Genomic DNA, 22,052 nt, shown 5'->3' on the forward strand with positions numbered 1-22,052 from the left:
CCAAATGAGTTGAAGAATGGGTTTTTTTGGAGACCCAATGGACTGGATGCTCTGGGTCAAAAAAGAATCATGAAAGGCCAGGGTAGGATCAAGAAACTGTAGCTAAAAATAGTGTGAGGAAACTAGCATCTAGTAGAAAGAGTACTAGATTTGGAATTTGGAGACATGGGTTAGAATACTGAATCCTACTGACCCCTCAAAGCTTAGTTCTACAATTACAAAATAACATTTGTACTAACTACTTCAGGCAGCTAGGTGGCAGAGTTGATAGAGTGCCAGGCCTGGAGACAGGAAGACTCATCTTCATGAGTTCAAATATGTCCTCAGACACTTACTAGCTGAATGACCCTGAGCAAGTCATTTAACCCTGATGGCCTCTGTTTCTTCATATAAAATGAGCTGCAGAAGTAAACAGCAAACGACTCCAGTATCTTTACCAAGAAAACCCCAAATGGGGTCACAAAAGAATCAGATATGACTGAAATGACTGAACAACTACCTACTTCACAGAGGAAAGTACCCTATAAATATCACAGCACTATGGAAAATGGAATTTCTAGAGCTCAGAAAGTTTAAGTATCACCTAGTCGATTACCAGATAGTTTCTTTTATTCACACATTAAAAAATGACTTTATTTTGATATATTATTACTGAATTCATATATTATCTTTTCCTAACAAACTGCCCATAAAGAAAATAACCCTTGTGGTCTGGATTGTATGGTATACAGGATAAGAAGGAAATAGGTGCCATAATCAGGCACTTAGTTATAATGGTAATGATAGAAGATCACAAATGGTAGATTTTTGATCCCAAGGAACCAAGTAGGATTAGATATTAGGAAAGTCAGGAGACTTAGTGCCTAAAGTTAGGGTTCAATAATCAGTGCACATTTAGAAAAGCACTGAAAGTCCCAGTCAAAGACAAAAGATCCCCTGGATCTTTGTTTCAGACAATAAACTCAGACTTTATACTTAAGAAATCACTAGAAAAACACAACCAAAGAAAATAGAAGAAGGGCTCAAATCCAGGAAGAAACCGAAAATATATTTACTTACAGGATCAACAAATTCCATGTTGAGTCCATAGCAAAGTTTCTGGATCCTAGAAGTAATCTTGTCAAACATGACCCGCTCCTGGCGGCCATCTAAAGAATTAAAACATACAATTTGTGTTAACATTTTTCAAATAAATAATTTCTAAAAATTAAAATAAGCTAATTTTCCAAGAACATGCATAAAATGCTCTTTTGCAAAATAAATGAGATCCAGTGATCCTGGTTCTTAGGTCACTATCATGTCCAATCCTGCTAAGAATTCTGTCTTGACAGGGTGAAAAGAAATAGATTGTAGGAGACTGTAGTTGTCTTTCTAATATCAAATTCCAAGGTTGGAGACATATTGTGAATACCCCTAGCTTCCCTCGCCATTATGAATTTATCATGCATATGTTTATTTAACCCTTATTGAACCCCTATTTTCAATGAAGATAGTTTCATGTATTCACTACCACAAATGAAAAGTACTATTTCCTTTTAATTGTCCTAAAACTGCCTTTCAAGCTTCAAAGGACACTTCCTTAGGTCTAATATTCTATTTTCATAGAGAAATCTGTGATTACTCTATTCAATTTGACAAGGTCAAAATCAACAACCATTTATTCAACACTTCCAATATACAAACCACTGGCCAGAGATTCTAATTTGAATAAGACATAATAGGTTCCCTCAAGAAACAGTTTAGTAGGAGTGAAGATATACAAAATATACCCATTCAAATTCTACCTTCTCCTGGAAAGGTTCCCTGATCTCTCCCTACTTGGTAAGGAGAGGTCATGAGGTCAGAGGAAGGAAAGGAAACCTTACTAAGCTGAAGTGTAAATCATGGTAGATAGGAATTCAACAGGTAAAACAGAAAATGAAAAGGAGGCACTCAGTAAATCAGTCAGTCAATAAGCACTTATTATTTGCCAGGCACTGAACAAAGCACTGGGAATATAAAGAAAGGTGAAAACATGGTCTCTGCCCTCAAGGAACTTCCAGGCATAAAAAACAGTAAGAAACAAGACATAGAAATAAGAATGTGAGGATGATGTCTAGGAGACACCAAGTAGTCCAGTTTAGGTGGAACATATATACTACTATTCTTGATATGGTGGTTAGAAAGCTAAGATGCTGCCAGACTGTAGAGGGTCCCAACTGATCTCTATTCTGAGGGCACTACTGCTAAAGATCTCTGAATAGAGGAATGACCAAATCTATACCTGGCAGTGTACGAAGGAGTCACTGAATACGGGAGAGAGTAGAGGCAAGACCATAAGAGACTACAGAAAACATTTTAAGACCTACACTAAGGTGGGAGAGGTAGGACAAGAAAGAAAAGGATGAGTTCTAGAGAGGTTGTAGAGGTGGACTCTATAGGACTTCACAAATTTTCTAAACTTAAAAAAGGAGCTCAGCAGCATCTAGTCCAACCAATACAAACAAAAATAATTTCTATTACAACACAACCAAGGAGTCAACCATTTGAAGACCTCCAATGAGGTGCAATCAAATACCTCCCAAGGCAGCCCTTTCTATGTCTAATGATATGATAGCCTTTCCAGCTATCAGGTCTTCTCTTTTCCAGGTTAAAAATCCCCCAATTCCTTTAACCAATCCTCACATGGCAGGCAGTCAAGGCCCCTCACCACTTTGGTTACCCTTCTCTGGACATTTACTAACTTATCAATGCTTACTTAACTTGCTAGTATGAGAAAAGAGTCAAAGGTTATAATATAGGAGACTGGGGAAATGTTGGTGCTATTGAGAGAAATAATCAAGTCAGAAGAAAAGGTTTGGAGGGAAAATAAGTTCAGTTTTGGACACAGAACTGGGAGAATGATACCAACAGGACATACAAGACAAATGGAAAGACATACTGTTGGTAGTTAGAATTGTGGGTCTGTAGCTCAGGAGAGTTTGGTGCCTTTTCATGATTTAATAGACTCTGATCATATCCCTAACCCCACACTATATTTAGCCTTTGTCTAAGTCAATGATTCTTAACCTTTTTTATAACATGAACCTTTGTGGCAGTCTGGTGAAGCTTATGAACCAGTTGTTAGAATGTTCTTAGATGCAAAGAAAACTCCAGTACTTGGAATAATGTTCTTAGGTACAAAAAATACACAGTACTACAAAGCAAGCCAATTATATTGAAATACAATTATCAAAATATTAAAAAAAAAAGTACACAGACCCCAGGTTAAGAACCCCTGGTCTAAGGTGTCCTAATTTTTTTTTTCAAGTGGTAGTCTATTTTCTCATACTACTCAATCAATTTTACTTATTCTCTATAAATGGTCTCATAAAAGTAATGCTGTTTTTCCATTAACAAAAATGATACTACTGACCCAACACTATTTGTCCAACTAGAAGTGATCTATTTACATGGAACCATTAACATTCTCTGGCCTCATCTGATTTCCCCTTGTAACCTCTCAGGTTACTCAGGCTTGGGAGACCAGTTTGTAACCAAGGAACAAAGCCATAGAAAATTGCCACATATGCAGATAAAGCACATACTCTTACTTTCATTACTACTATGTCCTACCAAATGGCTATAAGGAAATAAAACATTATTGTCTTAAAAAAAGGTAGAACCTGGACTTGGGTTTGCTACCCCATCAATCAGTAAATGTGGGTACAGGGTTTCAAACCCGAGACCAGGTTCTACCTTTGACTCCGAGCCTACAAAACTGGGTGACTGAAAGGATGCTCATATCCTCAAAAGAAACAGGGAAGTTATGAGAACAGCTGGGTTTAGAGAAAATGGTAAGGTCTGCTTTGGACATGCTATGATGGAAAGGCCACTAGAGCATAAATTTAGATCTCCAAGAAATCGTGGACATCATTTAGTCCAATCCCCTCACTTTAGAGATAAGGAAAGTAAAGCCCAGGAGGGTAAGCTCTGCCCAAGGTGACTCAGGAAATAAACAGTAATACTAGGAATTAACCCAGGTACTGTCCCCAAATACTTACTGGCCTTCCCACTATAACAAGATGCCTATGAGGCATCCAGGTATAGAGCTGGTTTTCAAAAGATTTCTTTACCTTATTGATCCCTTACCTTCCATTCTAACTGTCATTCCCTGAGCCAAGCCCTACTCAGCTCACCCTATGGCTAGACTACAAGTCTTCCTACTTCAAGTCTCTCCACCCTCCCATCCATCCTATACACAGCTGGTTTTAATTTTCCTTGTTTAAAAACATTTGTTGGTAGTTCCCAAGCAGCCCCCTCAACAAAGTATATTACCCCACTTAATCAGCCATTAAGAAATGACTTTGATGATATTAATGACAGCACGGCACTAACATTGACATGTCCTTTAAATATTGCCTTCTTCATGTTATTCAAGAACCTGTTGTTACCTCTTATCTACCACATATCTGGTCTAAACTATGTTTATCTTTCAGGGTCCTTTAATTTGGCCCCAGCCACTGAAAGGATACCATCCTCTGCTCCAGTAATACCCATCTTCTTAATATTCCCTCACAAAAGATATTCAGTCCTACCGGGGAACATCTGCTCATACCATATCTCTGCCCGTATCATCCTTATCCGTAACTACTCTGCAGTATTTGACACAGGCTCACTACCTAGGTGTCACCCTCAATTTCTGACTCTTGATCACCCCATAGTTAATCCACTGCCAAATCCTGTCATTTCTTCCTTTACAATATATCTCCTACACACCCCCTTCCTCCACTCACACAGCTACCACTTTGGTAATGATCCATATCACCTCTACCTGGACTATTCCAACAGCCTATTGATTGTTCTCCCTGCCTCAAGTCTCTCCCAACTCTAGCCCAACCTCCAGGAAGCTGCCAAAGTAATCTTCCTAAAGTACAAGTCTGATCATGTCATTTCCCCTACAGAGGACATCTAGTGGCTCCAACTACCTCCAGGATCAAGTATAAAGTCTGCTTTTTGGCATTTAATGTTCTTCACAACCTGGCCTCTTCCTACCTTTTAACCTTTCTTAAACCTTTCTCCCCTTCACACTCTACGATCTAATTACCCAGACCCAGTTGTTCCTTAATAAGGTCTCCTTTCCCATGTCTGTGCTCCATACCTGGAATGTCTGCCCTCTCACCTCCGCCTCTTAGTTTCCCTGGCTCCCTTCAAGACTGAACACAACTTCAACTTTCTGCAGAAGGCTTTCCTTTTCATATCACCTTCATCTATTCTAGTGATGTCAAACTCAAACTGAAATGTGTGCTGAAGCATAATGACTCAGAAAACCACAAATCAGCATTATCTATGTTGGACTTTATTTTTATTTATTTTGTTAAACATTTCCCAATTGCACTTTAATCTGGTTCAGGCCACTCGGATGTGCAGCAGAGCTTGATATTTCTATCTTCTCTATATATCTTCTATGTACCTAATAATTTATATGTTTCCCCCATTAGAATGCACACTCCTTGAGAGCAGGGACTGTTTTTGTTTTGCCTTTCTTCGTATCCCTAGTGCTTAGCAGTGCCTGGCAAATTTAAGTTCTTAATAAATGACTTTTGTCTAACTAAGTGACCCATCCTTCAATGCCCATTCAAGTCCTATATCTTCCAAGACACTTTATCCAACCATACCAATCCTTGTCTGAATCAGTTAACACTCAATTACATACCGTCTCATCGGTCTTTACTTCTTCCAGTGTAAGCCTGGTCTCTCCAGCCAGAAAGGAACCTTGTAGCCTTTAGCTCCCCCACAAGTCTTGGCAGGTAGGCAGATTCAATAAGTCAGGCTTGGACTAAATGACCTCTAAGATCCTTTCAATATTTTATAAAACCATAAAATAGTATATAAATGTAACTTATTATCTCAACTCAGATTCTGAGCACCTCCTCACTGAAATGAAAATAATTGAGGAGAAAGATTCTCCAGTATCTCTCTCTGTGAAGATGTTATTAGGCTCCCTTTCCACCCTTCCTCAAATAGCTGAAACCCACTTCACCTCTGAGTGATCAATCAATAAACATTTATTAAACCACGGGCAAAGTGTTAAGCGCTGGTGATACAAAAAGAGGCATAAAACAATCCCTGCCCTTAAGGAGCATACAGTCTAACCGAGAGGAATGACAAAACACATGAGACAGCCACCTACCTCTTGACACCCAGTCCAGAGACCAGCTGGATCAATCAGACTAGAAGACACCTGAAGACAGGAGCCATCTCTGTCTTTGTGTCCCACTCAACAGAAAGCACAGGACTTCGCACTAATAAGTACTTAACAGAATCACAGAAGGTCAAGGGCCCTCAGAGGCCACGCTGTTCAATTCATGCCTAAGCAAGAATCTCAACATCACAGACACCAAAAAGCAGTCACCTCTCTTTTGCACCTGGTGAAGGGAACACACCGCCTCCTGAGGCAACACATGCTTCTTTTGCCTAGCTCTAATTATGAGAATCTGCCTCTCCTGGTCACTACAACCTCTTCCTTTTACAGATGGTGAAGCTTGGACCCAGAGGGATGAAGTAATTTATACAGGTTCATACAATGAATCCCAGCTCCGCTGGATAATACCGCCAAGTCTTCGAATTCCAAACCCATTCACTGCACTGAGTGGAAGCAGAAGGAAAATGGAGGTCAAAGGCCAGGAAGAGTTCCAAGACCAACAAGGATCTTGAAGTGTCACAGGGTAGTGGTGACAGTTTACTGCAGATGCTGTAGTGCAGCAAGAACGCTGGCTCTGGAACAAGAGAACCTGGGTTCAAAACCCCCTTCTGACACTACTTTCGGGCAAGTAACAATCTCCCTGGGACCCGGTGCCCGGACCTGTCTAGGTCCATGATCATATAAACAAATTTGACCAAAGTGCTCGGAAACGCTTTCAAGGACCCCCAAATCATTTTTTCTGTAGCCATATAACGAGGATACAGCACCCTCCTCTCATCACGTGATCAACTGGATGGCTTCTGACCAGTAGGCTCCTACACTTGTAAGCTCCCTAAGGGAAGAGGGTTACCGCTCCCCACCCCCCACCTCTTTTTTTTGGGAGGGGGGGCGCCTCTATCCACAGCACCCAGCACAACGCCTGACCCACAGAGGGAGCTTAATAAACGACCGCTAATTAGCTGACTGCCCCAGCACAGCACACAGCCTCTTAATAAGCGTTTGCGGAACTGAGCGGATTATTGATAAGGACTGCGTGCCAAGGGCCCGGAGACAAGGGCTGAAAGTCGGCTGTGAATCATGTGTTAAGCGCCTCCTAGGTGCAGGGCACTGGGCTAAACGCTGCGGAGACAAAGGCAAAAGGGCAGCGCCTGCCCTCCAAGAGCTCACAGTCTAATGCGGGGGGGGGGGGGTGGAGCCGGTGGGACGACAAGCCAATAACCCCGTATAGATGAGCTGCAGACGCGATAAACTGGAGCTAATCAATAAAGACAAGGGATGTGGGGGGAGGGGAGAAGAGGGACAGAGACCTGAGGAGGGAGAGGGCCAGTGTGCGCGGAGGGGGGCGGGGGGGTGACTAGGGCTGGCAGATGCTCGAGGGCGGGAATGGGGACCCACCGAGGGACCGAGAAGGGCAGAGCGGCCGCCAAGGCCTCCTCCCCTCCCCCGCCAGGCTCGGGCTCCGCGCGGGAAACGCTGAGGGCAGGGCGGAGGTAATGGCCGCTCCCGCCGGCGGGCCCGCACCCTGGAGGCCCCTCTCCGGCTCCTTGCTCCAGGTCCCGGGATACTCCCCAGGACCTCCATCTCATCCCCGACCCTCACCTCGTTTAATGACGTGCATCGCGGCGGCTGCGGCCCGGTCGCGGTCTCGAGCTGCAATTTTGGGCTGCGGAGTCCAAGGACGGAGCGCGAAGCTGGGGCTGGGTCTGGCAGCAGCTGGGCTTCGGAGCCGGGGTCGGAACCAAGGTTCGGGGCCCGGACAGCTGTAAACTAAACTCAGCGCAACAGTAGCAGCTGAGGAAGCTGCCGGACAACGGATCCGAATCCTATTCCCGCTCCCGCCAACCCCGACGCACAATAGCTTGCGCCCGAACCGCCTCCCTCGTGACGTCATCCGCCGACGCCGCCAGACGGGGATGGGCGGGCCTTAAGGCAGGCCGCGTGCTCCGAGCCCCTGCAGAACGCGCGCCCGGTCTCTGAAGCTCCTCCCAGCAGCCTTCTCGGCCATGTTGAGTATGGGCAAAATCCTAACCCACCTTTGCCCGGGAAGGTGGCCCCAGGGCCCCGGCGCGCAGGCGCTCTTTGCCTCGCCTAGTCGCCTGGGTAATGATGGTTTTTATCCCTTGGTTTTCTCCAGTTTTTCCTGAATATATGTGTGTACATACATATGTGCATATTCGCATGTATACGTATATATTTGTGTGTATGTACATGTACATATTGGGCGCTAGGTGGCGCAAGGGAAAGAGTGCAGGGCCTGGAGCCAGGAAGAGTCATCCTCCTGAGTTCAAATCCAACTTCAGACACTTCATCTGTGTGACCTTGGGAAAGTCGCTTACCCCTGTTTGCCTCAGTTTCCTCATCTGTAAAATGAGCTGGAGAAGGAATTGGCAAGCCGTTCTAGTGTCTTTTCCGAGAAAACCCCAAATGGGGTCACGGAGAGTTGACAGCACTGAAAACAACAGAACAAGAAGTTATTTGGAAAGGGATTTTCCTTTCTATTACTCCTTTCTCAATTGCTTCTTGGATTTTGTTATCATTGTATAAAAATACGTTTGATTTTTGAGGGTTTATTTTTGTAACCTTCAGCTTTGCTGAAGCTATTAATCGCCTTAATTAGTATCTTTGCTGATTCCCTAGGGATTTCCAAATATAAAATCATATCTTTGGCAAATAGGGTTAGTTTTATCTCCTATTTACCTGTCTTTATGCCTTTAATTTATTTCTCGTCTTATTAATGTTGCTACCATTTCCAGAACTGTATCAAATGATGGTGGAAAGAGTGGGCATCCTTGCTTCATTCCTGTATTGGACTATATTTATTTCATAAAAAGATTGTCTTAGGGTACTTTCTTTCTCAATTTTTGAGGATAACTTGTGAATATTAATTGTTCTTTAAAAGTTTGATAAAATTATTATTTTTTTTCTTTTTAACTGTACCTATTTCCTGAGATTGAGCTTTTCATTATCTCTCTCTTATTTTGCAGGGGGGAAGGCAGGGCAATTGGGGTTGAGTGACTTGCCCAAGGTCACACAGCTAGTAAGCATGTCTAGTGTCTGAGGGCAGATGTGAACTTGGGTCCTCCTGACTCCAAAGCTAGTATTCTACTCACTGCACCACCTAGCTGCTCCTGCTTTTCATTATCTCTATCTGGGCTTCAGATAGTTGGCTAGTTTATATTTTTGAAGGTATCTCTCTACTTATTTTAAGTTCTTGATTTCTTTAGTATATAACTGTGTACAAAATGTTTCAGTTATTTTTTATTTTGGTTTTATTTCAACTTGGTCATTTGCTGTTTTATTGATTTGATTTTCTACTCTTCTTTTTAACAAGATTAGCTAGAGATTCATGAATTTTATTGGTCTTTTTAAAGAAGTAGCTTTTAGTTTTATTTCTATGGGTTTTTTGTTTCAAATTTACCTATTTCTCTATTTTTTATATCTCCTCTTTTATTTTTAAGTCTATTTACTTGTTGGCTTGCTAATTTTTAAAATGCACAATCAGTTCATTAATCCTGTTTTTTGATTTTGTTAATATGTTTGTTGGGATATAATTCTTCCCCTGAGGACCACTTTAACTGCATCCCAGAAATTTTGGTGTTTCGTTTCATCATCATTTTCTTTCATATAATTATTGTTTCTATGATTTTTTTCTTTGACCTTTTCATTAATTGGGGTTTCATTAAGTCTCCATTTGGGGCTGCCTCTTTTTTTTGTATCCCTGAACCAATGTCTATTTCTATTGTGTTGTAGTCTATAAAGGATGTATTATTAACTATTTCTGCATTTTACATTTGTTTACAATATCTCTGTACCCTAATGCATGGTAAAATTTTTGTAAAAGCTCCATGTGGTATTTAGAATATGTATATTCTTTTGCAGTCCCATTTAGAAGACACCACAAGTCTTTTAACTCTAGTTATTCCAGCAACTTTGGTTCCATACTTTCCCTTTTGTTTATATTTCTGTTAGACATCCAAAACAGAGAGGGATATTGAAGTCTTATGTGACGATTGCATTGCTGTTTATGTCTTCTTGTTGTTCAGTGTGTTAAAATTATATCTTGTTCTTGTCCCCTGACCCCCCTTTCTAGTCAGTATAGTAAGAAAGTTTATAAGTAGCTTGTATAAAGTAGCATTTGCAGGAAGTAAGATTGAAAAGGGGAGCCTAGAAGTCACATACAAACTGTTCCAAAGATCAAATGAGCATAATTTACAATTTTTATTATATATTAGTTGTGGGAAACGATGGAAGTTTTGTTTCCACAGGATTAAAAGTACTTCCCCACCAGCTTTAGCAGAATGTAAGTTAGGTGACTGGTTCTAATCAGAGCTGTGATCTAGCAGAATCAGACTTCTGATCAGGTGAGGGGTTAGAGGCTTGTATGCATGCTTAAGGAGCTGTTTGAGGGGGAGCATGAGTGGTCAGTTCAGGAGGTTGCATCTGGCCAATGAAAAGCCAGGCGGGAGATTTGAATTGGGAGCCAATAAAAGGGCTGGCATTTGTCTGCATCCTTGCACTCACCTGTACTCCGTTCAGGGAACATACCCATGTATTCAGAAAGAAGAAATGTAAAATATAATGAAAACCTTCCTGGCTTTCCAACTAGTGTTGTTTATTCCTAGACTAAGTAAGTTTCTAACATTAGTCAAAAATCACATCCTGGTAATATGTGCTAAGTCGGGAAGCTGACCAAGCTTTGTTGTCAGGCATTTTTGATCCTATGATAATGTAAATCTTAGACAATTTCCAGATATCTGCAGTCAGACCAGTAGACCATCAAATGGTGCTTGAAAAAACCTTGAAGTTTTTACTGACAACTTTGAGATGATTTGATTATGTTAATTAATTGGGCCCAAGGTGGCACAGATAAGAGTTATTCCATTCTCCCCAAAACCCTCTAAAGACCTCACACTCCTCACCTCTCAACATGCTTTCATGTCCTAAGGGTCCATGCTGCTCAAGTGCTTCCAATCCCAATCCTCAGTTACAAAAGTGACTCATCCTTTCCCCATTCTCTTCCTGACATTTCTTGCCACCATTCACCACTCCATCTTGTCCTTATACATCTGCCTCCTTTTCACTGCTTACCTCTGTACTTTCTGTACCATTTGCCCCTACATCATATGTACTGAGTTAAAGTGTGATTGTCACCCTGCTTCCCACTGCCATTGTGGTGTTTCCTGTCAAGTACCCAAAGAACCGGGTTGCCTGTTTCATAATTTCTCAAATTAATAATCAATTCATTCAGTTAATGTTTCCTTTATGAATTCAAATGCTAAGGCATTTGGAACCTATATGTTTATTGCTGATAGTAATTTGTTATCTACGGTTCCTTTCAACACAATGCAGTTTCCTTTTTTGCCTCTTTTGAATTGTTTTCTATCCCCTCAGTTTTATTTTGTGTATGACTTTTAGGGTTGTATATGTCTTTGTTTTTTAGGATTTTGTTTTCTTATCCAATCTCTCAGTTTTTTTAATTGTACTGGATTGTTAAATCCATTCATATTTAAAGTTATGAGTTATATTTATATTTTGTACCATTTGTCCCTAATATTGCCTTCACCCTCACCCCCAAGATACAATTTTTCCCTCTTCTGCTTAAACATTTAAAAAAATATATAGATCAACTGTATTTTTACACCATGAAAAAATTTACCCCACTTCTACTTTGATACAATTAGTGTTACTGTCCTTACCTATATTGCTGTGATCCTTTCAGATTTTTTGATTGCATAGTCATTTAGAAAGAAGAAAGAAATGGCAAGATTTTACCAAATTCTCCATTCATAACTAGATTAAGTACTTCAAGGTGATCTAATTCAGCACCACACCACCCCCCCCATTTTTTTTTTTTAGATAGGAAAACTGTAGGACATAGAAAGGAAAGACTGACCTGTCAAAGTTCATACTGTTAGTAAGGGGCAGAGTTAGGATTCAAATTCCTGTATTTTGACTCCTAATCGAGTGTTTGTTTTCCATTACACCACTTTATTCTAAACATTGACTTTGAGTAATAATAATTTACACACACACACACACCCCTACATACCTATCACCCTGTTGCAATAATTAGCTTGGCTTAAGGCTCAGAATGATATAATAGCCCCTATGGTGACCCTGGGCAAGTCACTTAACCCTGTTTGCCTCAGTTCTTCATCTGTAAAATGCGCTCGAGGAAGAAACAGCAAACCACTGCAGGATCTTTGCCAAGAAAACCCCAAATGGGGGTTGGACACAACTGAACAACAGCAATAAAAATGGTGCTTTAAGTAGTTTATGTCAGATAACAAGCTCTTAATCACAATTACTCAGCCCTCAGGAAAATTCCTTTCATTTAGACAGAAGTTGTACTCTCTGCCTACCTTTAGTTTTATATCTGTCTCTAACCCCTAGCCTTTTTGTGGTTAAAACAAAATTAAATTGATTGAAAATAGAACAATATATTATAGTTTCTGTGAATAGACAGGCTCTAGGAAGGGAAGTTAGGGAAAGAGTTGATGTTTTTGCAGGACTTCCTTCAGTCAGGGTTTCATATTTCAACATGCTTCTAGAGTTAATAACCTCCCCTTCTATCTCCTTATCTAGTCTTACTTCGATCTTCAGAGGTGTGCTAGGTCATGCAAACCTTTTGGATTCAAACTCTCAGAATCTATATATCTGGTTATGAGATAACCCACCCTTTTATGCTAATTCCTTAATGTGACTAAATCTCTCACACTTTGAATTGGTTCGATTGTACAGGGTGTACAAACCCTGTTCACACTAGGTTTTGCTTGATTGCCTCTATCAAGATGTATGCCTACCTGACCAAGACAACAGAGGCTGGGATAATCAATGGAGCCTCTCTTTTACAAATTTGGAGTTTGTTGAGATTGGGAGTCAGGGTAGAACAAAGGTTGGCAGTTCTGCCCAGCCCTCTTAAGTCTTGCTTCTGGGGTAATTCATATGGATCCAGATTAGTGATCTGAAGCATAATGGAGTTTGAAAGGAACATCCTTACCACAGGTCTACCCAGTTCCTTTGGAGTTCTGCTAAGTAGAGTTTCCAGGATGATGTGCTGAAACCTCAGGCATAACCAAGGCTATGATAGGAGTTAATAGGAATTTTTTTTATTGTAACTCAAATAAGCATTTATACCAGGAGTTCTTATACTGGAATCCATGAACTTATTTTAAAATAACATTTTCATAACTGAATTTCAATATAATTGGTTTACTTTGTAATCCTGTTTTATGCATTTAAAAACATTATGTTGAGAAGGGGTCTGTGACAATGAAAAGATTAAAAACCCCTGACTTAGACTGAGATAGCCTAAGTGAGTGGGTAGAAGTGGCTGGCCTGGATCTGAAATCCCAAGAGTTGTAGAGGCTATTGGGATCTGAAATCCTAATAGCTATAGCGGCAATTACAATTCAACAAAGATACCAGTAGATGGCAGCAGGATCTTCTAGCAAAGCCCAGTGACTTGGGTAAATCAGCAGAGGATCAGCTGTGTGCAACTGAAGAACATTATCAGAGCACATCAGCCTACTTGACAATATCAGGAACCAGTGGAAATGCTTCAAAAGCTTGAGTTCTTCTGGCTACACATGTTCCCTAGTCACATGCCTTCCCTCCATGAGTGTTCTGTTCACTCTTCCATGGATGATGTGGTAACCTGTGGGAGTGTTTTCTGTGTACATAAGGAGAATCTTGTCATTTGATTATGCCCATTAAGTACTTTGATCCTCCAGTTGGCTGGTAAAATATTAGCAAGGGCTACTGGTTTTGAATAGTTGCTGTCCAATAGTGCTTTGAAACTGATGGGGTGTGGGAGTGGGGGGGTGCTTTTCAGGTCCTCTTTAAAGGAGACCTTAGGATGCCCATCAATTGGGGAATGGCTGAACAAATTATGGCATGGGATTATGATGGAATACTATCGTGCTATAAGAAATGATAAATATTCTAGGGCCGTATCCCAAAGAAATCATAAAAATGGGAAAAGGACCCACATTACAAAAATATTTATAGCACCTCTTTTTGTGGTGGCCAAGAACTGGAAATTGAGGGGATGCCCATCAACTGGGGAATGACTAAACAAGTTGTGTTATATGAATGTAATGGACTACTACTGTGCTATAAAAAATGAACAGGTGGACTTCAGAAAAAACCTGGGCTTGTATGAACTGATACTGAGTGAAGTGAGCAAAACCGGAACATTGTACACAGTAACCGCCACGGTGTGTGATGACTGATTTTGATAGACTTAACCCTTCTCAGCAATGTAAGGACCCAAAACAATTCCACAGGACTTGTGATGGAAAATGCCATCCACATCCAGATAAAGAACTATGGAGTTGGAATGCAGAGTGAATCAGACTGTTTTTTTTTTCTCATGGTTTCTCCCATTCATTATAATTCTATGCAACATGACTAATGTGAAAATGTGTTTAATAGGAATGATGTGTGGAGCCCATAGAAGATTGCATGCCATCTTGGGGAAGGAGGAGGAGAAAATTTAAAACTTATGGAAGTGAATGTTGAAAATTAAAAATAAAACGAGAAATGATGAGCAGGATACTCTCAGAAAAACCTGCAAAGACTTGCATGAGCTGATACAAAGTGGAATGTATGGTGTACAAAGTAACAGCAGTATTGTTAGATGATCAGCAGTGAATGACTTGAATATCCTCAGCAATTCAATGATCCAAGACAACTCTGAAAGACTTAAGATGCAAAATGCCATCCATCCCCAGAGAAAGAACTGATGGTGTATGAATACAGATTGAAGTGTACTTTTTTTAACTTTATTTTTCTTGAGATTTTGTTTTGGTTTTTGGTTGTTTTGTTTCACAACATGACTATTATGGAAATGTTTTGTATGACTACATGCATATAACATATCAAATCGCTTGCCCTCTTAACGAGGGAAGGAGGGAGAGAATTTTGAACTCGAAGTTTTAAAAATGAACGTTAAAAATTGTTTTGCATGTAAATGGGGAAAAATAAAATACTAGATAAGAGGCACTAAAAAATGAAGGTTATTAAAAAGCATGAAAAAAGGAGACCTTGGGTGCTATTAGCATTTTTAAATTTGTCTTTGGAGTCTACCTGTAAACTCTCCATGGAAATCAAGGGCAAAGGTACCTAACAGGCACCTAACAACTATTAAAGGCCTGTATGAACTACTGAGAGTCCAAATATTTGCTACAGGGCCTGTATGTCCTACAGGGTCCTTTCAATCTGTCAGTGCTTTCTACAGCATCATTTCTCTCTGGAAGTGACCATCTTTGGGGGTGTACATGAACAGTTACAGTACAGTGACAAGATTGTTCTTGCTTCTGGTTCTCAGTGTCCTATGTGTTCTAGGCCTACTGAGGTCACTTGGGACAAATGTAGGGATTTGAGATGTAGCACGGGGTGGTGCAAAGAACACTGGCCTTGGAGTTGGCTCCATCACGTACTGTGTAGCCCTGGCTAAGTAACATTACCTGACAGTCCCTCACTTAAAAAATGTGGATGATCACATTTAGACTAGCTACCTAATAGTTATGAAAGTGCATTGTAAATCTTGGTTTGATAGCAGTTATTACTAATACATAACTCCCCGTGGTTTGTCTTACGTCATACATTTTAAATACCCTTTTTTTTAAGTCTTTTTAAAAATTCCTGCCCAAAACCTCACATTTCAGGGTGCTCACTCGCCCAATGACAACATTCCTGTTTGTTTAGGAGTTGGCTCCTGGATCCTTTGTTTTGATTTTTTAAAAATATCACCCTTATTTCCAGTGACATTTTACTTTCCATCTTGGACCCTTTTCTGGAACTCTCCAAGTATCAAGTTTAAATCCACTCCATATGCACACCATTTTGGATCTCCACCCTGTGCTGGATTCTCCTTTCAGGCCTTGGAGGCATTGGAGGTTGGTGGTGATGGTTTTCCCTGGTGTCTTTTATGTCTTGGTTTTCACATGTTCTTTTTAAAGTCAGGAAGAGGAGACACAGAATATAAACTTGGAGACTTTTCATTCTTGTCTCCAGATCTGGCCACAATTTCCATGACCCAGGAAGCAGGTAGGCAGAGTAATGGGAGCCAAAACCAAGAAAATAAAATATCCTACATGCTTTATTAGACTTCAGTCTTATGAAATAACAGAAAAATCCATAGGGATAGGGATGGGAGGGGGGCCAGCCCACTGTGGCCTGCAGCACCCAGCTGCCCTGCCCCTTGGCCCTGGGATAGGGAACTCATCCAGAGGGACAGGCAAGACTGGGGGCCATTATTCACAGCCCCTACAGAAAGCTGGGGGAGGGGGTACTGCCTGGGGTAGGAAGTGGGACACGCACAGTGTGTATCCATTCCCTTCCCTTCCTTATTCTTATAAGCTGCCTCCTTCCCCAGGCCTGGCTGAGGTTAAGATGGGAGGCAGACCTTGGACTGCACAGTAGGACTGGGCCCAGAGCCTAGGGTAGCCCAAGGACCATGCACTGGAAAAGAAGTGGAGAGGAGGGGAGGGCTGCAGGCACTTTGGAAATTCAGGAAATTTTTTTTAAAAAAATTTTTGGTTCAAAAGCAACAACATCTTTGCCCAAAGTCCCTCCCAGCCCCATCCCCTGCCCCCATAATCCTGTCAGAGGCTACACCCATATGTGAGAATCCCTGCCAGCCCCTATTTAGGCTAGGTCCCCAACACAAAGGGGATCAAGCATACTAGGAGGGTGCTTAGGGATCACTGAAGCAATCAGTCTCAGGGCTCCAAACTTGGGGACCTGGAGTAGGCTAAATATCTGAGCTTAAGGGGAAGGGAGGGAGAGGAATATGGGTACCCTCCCTTCCCCTACCCTACAGAATAGGCAGGAGAGGAGGCAGTCATTAGGCCATTGGGGAGTGTGGCCTAGAATCCTGACCTTAGAAAAGGGGGAGAGCCATGGCTGCCCATCCCTAATTTAGCGCCTTTCTGCCACCCTAGAGGCCTGATCTCTAGGGCTAGCTCTACCTCATCTCTGTCCTAACTGCCTCCCACCCCCACCCCCCCACCAAAGTCAGGCCAAGGCTAGAACCAGGGTTGGCCCCAGGCTCTCTCCCTTCCCAAAGGAACCAAAATCAAACATCCACTACCCCCCACCCCAACCACAGAGCTCTGGCCTCAGCCCTGCCCTGCCCTGCCCTGCCCACTCTGTCCAGCATTGCTGAGGTTGGTGGGAGCTTGGGCCTTGGATCAGGCTTCCTTTTTTCTCACCCTAATTGCTGCGGGTTTGGTAGTGAGGAGAGAACAGGGAATGGGGTGGGGGAAGAGACCGAGAAAGACATAAAAGCCCAATAAACAGGGAGACCAGAACTGAGGATACCCTGCAAAGGTGGGTGGGCTGGACCAAAATGGTGGGTGCAAGGGTAAGTCATGCACTGTGAAGCAGGGATGGAGCCAGGGGATGATGAGATTGGAGCAGGAACAGCATATGGAGGCCCAAACAGGGCAGGTGGTGGTCAGTAAATAAATAATGTAGAAGGGCCCCTCTTTCATAGGGGGAAGGGAGGGGTACAGAGAGGATGAAGCAGGTATTAATAATGCCCCAGGTCCTCAGGACCCCCACCTTTCCCTTTCCAGGCCCTGGGTGGGTCCCTTGGGGGAGAGGGAGGATAGATGTGTCTTCCCACCGCAGCCAGCCCTGGTCCAGCTACTTCTTGGGCTTCTTGAAGATTTTGAGCGGGAACTTCTTCTTGCCCTGGCCGGAGTCTGTCTCCTCACCCGTGGAGCCACTGTCCTCCTCACCAGCATGCTTCTTGCCTGCCAGGTGGGGGATACGTGTGTTGCGGCCATGGTGAGCCCGGCTGTCCCCCATAGGTGATGGCGTGTCTGGTTCAGGAGAGCTGGGACTGTGGGAACGTGAGGAATCTGAATGCAGGGGCCCTCCTCCCCCCAGCCCTATAGGGCCCAGCTCCCCAACACTATAGGCCTTCTCTAGCCCGTGGTTCTGCAGGAATAGCGCTTTCTTGACCAGGGCGGGACTCTCAGGCAGCTTCTCCACCAGAGCTCCCCCCAGGGCTGCCTCTGCCAGGCGGTGGCTGCCATTGGAGGTTGGGGCATACAGGGCTTCATCCATGGCTCGGGTCAGCTGTTGGGGCTTGGCAGCCAGCTGGGTGAAGCGAGGACGGTCACTCATGTGGAGGGAGGACTCCGAATCGGAATGGGTCAAGTCCCTGCTCAAGACAAGAGGGGATCAGGGCAGGGTAGAGAATGGGGAGGAAAGAGGGACAGAAGATGGGGGAGAGAGGAGAAAGAAGGAAAAGACAGAAGAAGGGAAGAGAGTAGGGCAAAGGGGTCCAAGAGTAGGGAGAAGAAGAAGACAAAAGGGAGAACGAGGGGGAAAGAGGGAAAAATAAAAGGAAAACAATGAGACAAGGACAGGGAGACATATTAATATCACAGAATTACCAGGCAAAAGTCTTTCTATTGTTCAGGCCCTACCTTTGCTACATTTCTGGGCCCCAGGGTAGTGTCAGCCATATAACTGTTCCATTCCTCTCCTCCCCCTTGTGGGGGAAGAGGTATTCAATGTGAAGATAGTTCTTTGTTCCCTACTCCCTTCCAACATCCTCTGAATCCCCAAACCCCTAGACACTTGTCCATGATGACCTGAAGTTATCCCAGGAGGCTCACAGATTTGGAAACCTTCCCTCCCTGAAATGTAAATATGCTCTGATATTCCAGAATGTTCCCCTCCATCCCAAAACACACACATTTCCTAAGGAAAAAGCATGTCCTGTGTCCTGAGCTCTGATTATCATGTCCCACCACATAAAACCCTCATCCCATCCACCCACACCCAGATCCTAAGAATGCCCACAGAACCCCAACCATCACAGCACATGCAGTGAGGCCCAGCTAGAGCTGGGGTGGGAGGGGAGAGAAAGAGGTGGAAGAGTTAGAGCAACCTTGCCCCTGGCCCAAGATTTTCACAGGCTGGTGGTCAGAAAGACACTTGGAGAAGGGGGAGGAATGACAAGATAGTTGTTTTCATGTATTTGAAGTCTAAAGGGGATAAATTTGTTCAGCTTGGTCCTAGAGAGCAGAACCAGGAGTAATGAGCAGAAATTACAAGGAGGTAACCTTAAGCCTGAAGTAAGGAAAAACTTTCTAGCAGCCATTCAAAAATGCAATAAGCTGTTCCTCCTTCTTTGAACACAAGCCAGATGACCATGTGCTGGGAATGCTGGAGAGGGGTTTATCAGTTCAGTATGGGTAGGACTGAATGGCCCTTACAACTGAGATTCCATGATGATGGGATCAAAAGGAGAGAATGTCACAGAAGTCCAGGCCTTCTTCTGGCCCTCATTCTCTTTGGGGGCCATTTCATTCCCTGCATTTCATCCCTCTGTGGAAGCTTTGATACCTACCACAGAGCTAAGAAGGATATCAATAGTGGAGGGTTCATGGAGGGAGGAGGGGCTAAATTAGGGAAGGATGTCAGTTGTCACAGTGAGTCACAACAAAATATATTTTGCAGTCTGTTACTCTTTAAGTGGAAGCATATAGGAAAGGGAAGTCATGAAGCCTGGGTCCTAGTCCCTTCCTAATCTCAATGAGTTTGGCTTATGTCTCAGGAAGGATAAAATGCTCTGGGAATGTAAGTGGTAATGACTGTGTGGTGAGACTGTTTAGAGACCTTATCTATGAGCCAGGGGAAGGGGTTGCTTTGCAAGGTTGGGATACAGGTTTCCACACCAAATCACATTCAACATGCACAAGCTGGAGGAATCCATCCCCAGCCTTTCCCATGGAAACAGGTATGGAAGGCTGGAAGAAGCCTTCATGGGGCTGGCACCAGTAAGCCCTAGGCAGGCTTCACCAGTCCCAGAGGCTCTTTCCAACCCCTAAAGGCAGGGGCACTCAAGGAGGAGAAGGGCAAAATGAAGGGCCCTGAAGTCCCACTCCCAGCAACTGGTTGAGCTGGGGCCCAGAATGAAGAGAGGGTGGGACAGTTATGTCTCCCAGTCAGGAGTAAGGGTGAAGGCAGCATTTGAAGAGCAGAGTGTGGGGGCCAATAGGGGGACCTGGAAGCAAATACAGCTGATCTGGAAGAAAGTTCAGAGGGGTCAGAGAGGGTGCGAGGCCCCTAAAGGAAGAAGAGAAAGCGGCAGGTTAGCCCACTGCTCAGACTGGCCACACACCCAGCCAAGCCCCAGCTCTATTCCCTGGCCTAAAGGCTGAGCCTGGAGCTAGGCAGGTGGAGGTTTGATTGAGAAATTAGCTCTCTGTCAGGGAGGTGACCCAGAGAACCATTTGTGCTTATGTGCAGCTGGGAGAAGAATCAGAAAAAACACAGACAAGTAGTAACAAGTAGGGTCTCTATTGGTCTCCCAGTAACAGTATTTAAACCTCAACCCACTGGGCTGAACTGGAGAGCTTCTGCTGAGAGGTAGGGGGATGGTTGTGTTTATTGTACAAAGTCAAGGTCCATCTCCACTAAGAAGCCTTCTCTATTTCAGTTTTTCCTAGACACCTATAGCAGGGTCTTAACACCTTTTGACCCTTGGGATAACTGTTCTGCAACTTAAGAGTCTTACAGAGTTAGCTGGGGGAACTAGGAGGTTAAGTGACTTGGCCAGGGTCACAGTACATGTCAAAAGGCAGTTCTTAAACCCAGGTGTTAGTGACTCCGAGGTCAGCCTTCTGTCTGCTGTCTCTTGTGCTTTGCCATAGCAATTTCATAAGTAGGCACTCTAGTGCAGAGAAAGCAGTCCTGGGTCAGGAGTTGGGAGACCCAGCTCAGGGCCTCTTCAGCTCTGACACTCTTATGTTCTAAGGCTCTTCCAGCTCTTCTATTGCCACCCCTATATGATGCTGTAGCAGTCTACTATTATGTGCCTGGGAGTCTTGTCTCCCTAAAGGCAAGGACCATATAGGGTCTCATCTTCCCCTTTTCCCCTCCTCCCCAGCACAAGGAGTCAAGGGCAGGGCCCCCAGGAAACACTTATAGGAGCCATTTTGTCCACACATCAGCAGTTAAATTGATTTTAGTTCAACAATTCGAGGTTTGCTAAGTTGAATTGTTGAACTGAAAAGGAAGCGCCCAGGTGAGGCTTCCTGGAGTTCCTAAGGGCTACATGAACCCCTTCCCAGTCCCACCTGTGGCATTACTAACCTTACTAGAGAGCCTGTTTGTCTTTAGAGATGATCCTCTGAAGCACGTTGCAAAAGAAAACCAAGTGGTGAATGGAGTTGGTGCCAAGGTCTGTCTGTCTCTGTCCCCCAAGTCCCCTCCCTCCACTGCCAGCATGCAAGGTCTAGGGCTCAGGCTACCTAAGGGGAGGCTGAAGGCTGATCATCCAGCAGGATATTCATAGAGCCATCCCTCTCTCTGGTCTGAATCAGGGTCTGTCTCTTTTGTCAGTCACTGTCAGTGGAATGCCAGGGCAGCCCCTATGCAGAGGTAGCAAGGGGGTTGACATGGAGAATGAGGATGAGGATATAGTAATATGGGAAATGATTCTCCCCAAATCCTAATCTTCAACTGAAAGATCTTGAGCTAGCTGGTAGATGGTGCCTGCTCCCTGTCCCATCTGCCAAGGCTCCAAGGGGTCTGGCCTTTTAAAGCCTCTGGGGAAAGAGTATAGGAAGAGCCTAGAGCTGGCTGGGATGGAGTAGAAATGCACCTCCTTTAACCTTCAGGTTACCCTTTGGGAATAACAAACATTAAAAAGCAGGGCCTAAGGATGAGCTCAGTGCTCTAAGTGCCACTAGCAGAGGCCAAGCTAATTGTTGTACAAAGGCTATCTAAGTTTTGCTGGGAATCAGGGCTTTCTTGCAACTGTAAGATATCTCAGGAGACATGGGAGGTCCTCAGGCCAATCCACCTATAGTCTTCAAACAGGAGTATCTGGGAATCAACCTGAGGTGAGGATATCAGT

At 43.5% G+C, this 22,052-nt stretch overlaps 2 protein-coding genes across 3 annotated transcripts in view; both read right to left on the reverse strand.

The window, feature by feature from the left end:
• The window catches only part of RRM1 (ribonucleotide reductase catalytic subunit M1), a 34,997-nt gene extending 26,937 nt beyond the window's left edge, over positions 1-8,060 (reverse strand). The window contains exons 1-2 of the mRNA XM_036746299.1: positions 7,763-8,060; positions 1,060-1,148 (exon numbers count right to left, since the gene is read on the reverse strand). Coding sequence (XP_036602194.1) covers positions 1,060-1,148; positions 7,763-8,054 — 381 coding nt within the window. The 5' untranslated portion in view covers positions 8,055-8,060. The remainder of the gene's footprint in view (positions 1-1,059; positions 1,149-7,762) is intronic.
• An 8,190-nt stretch (positions 8,061-16,250) lies between these two features.
• STIM1 (stromal interaction molecule 1) overlaps positions 16,251-22,052 on the reverse strand; it is a 246,113-nt gene continuing 240,311 nt past the window's right edge. For both annotated transcript variants that reach the window (XM_036744735.1, XM_036744736.1), the window contains exon 12: positions 16,251-18,341. In XM_036744735.1, coding sequence (XP_036600630.1) covers positions 17,819-18,341 — 523 coding nt within the window. In that variant the 3' untranslated portion in view covers positions 16,251-17,818. The remainder of the gene's footprint in view (positions 18,342-22,052) is intronic.

The sequence above is a fragment of the Trichosurus vulpecula genome, chromosome 2, assembly GCF_011100635.1.
Source record: "Trichosurus vulpecula isolate mTriVul1 chromosome 2, mTriVul1.pri, whole genome shotgun sequence".
NCBI classification, from domain to species: domain Eukaryota; kingdom Metazoa; phylum Chordata; class Mammalia; order Diprotodontia; family Phalangeridae; genus Trichosurus; species Trichosurus vulpecula.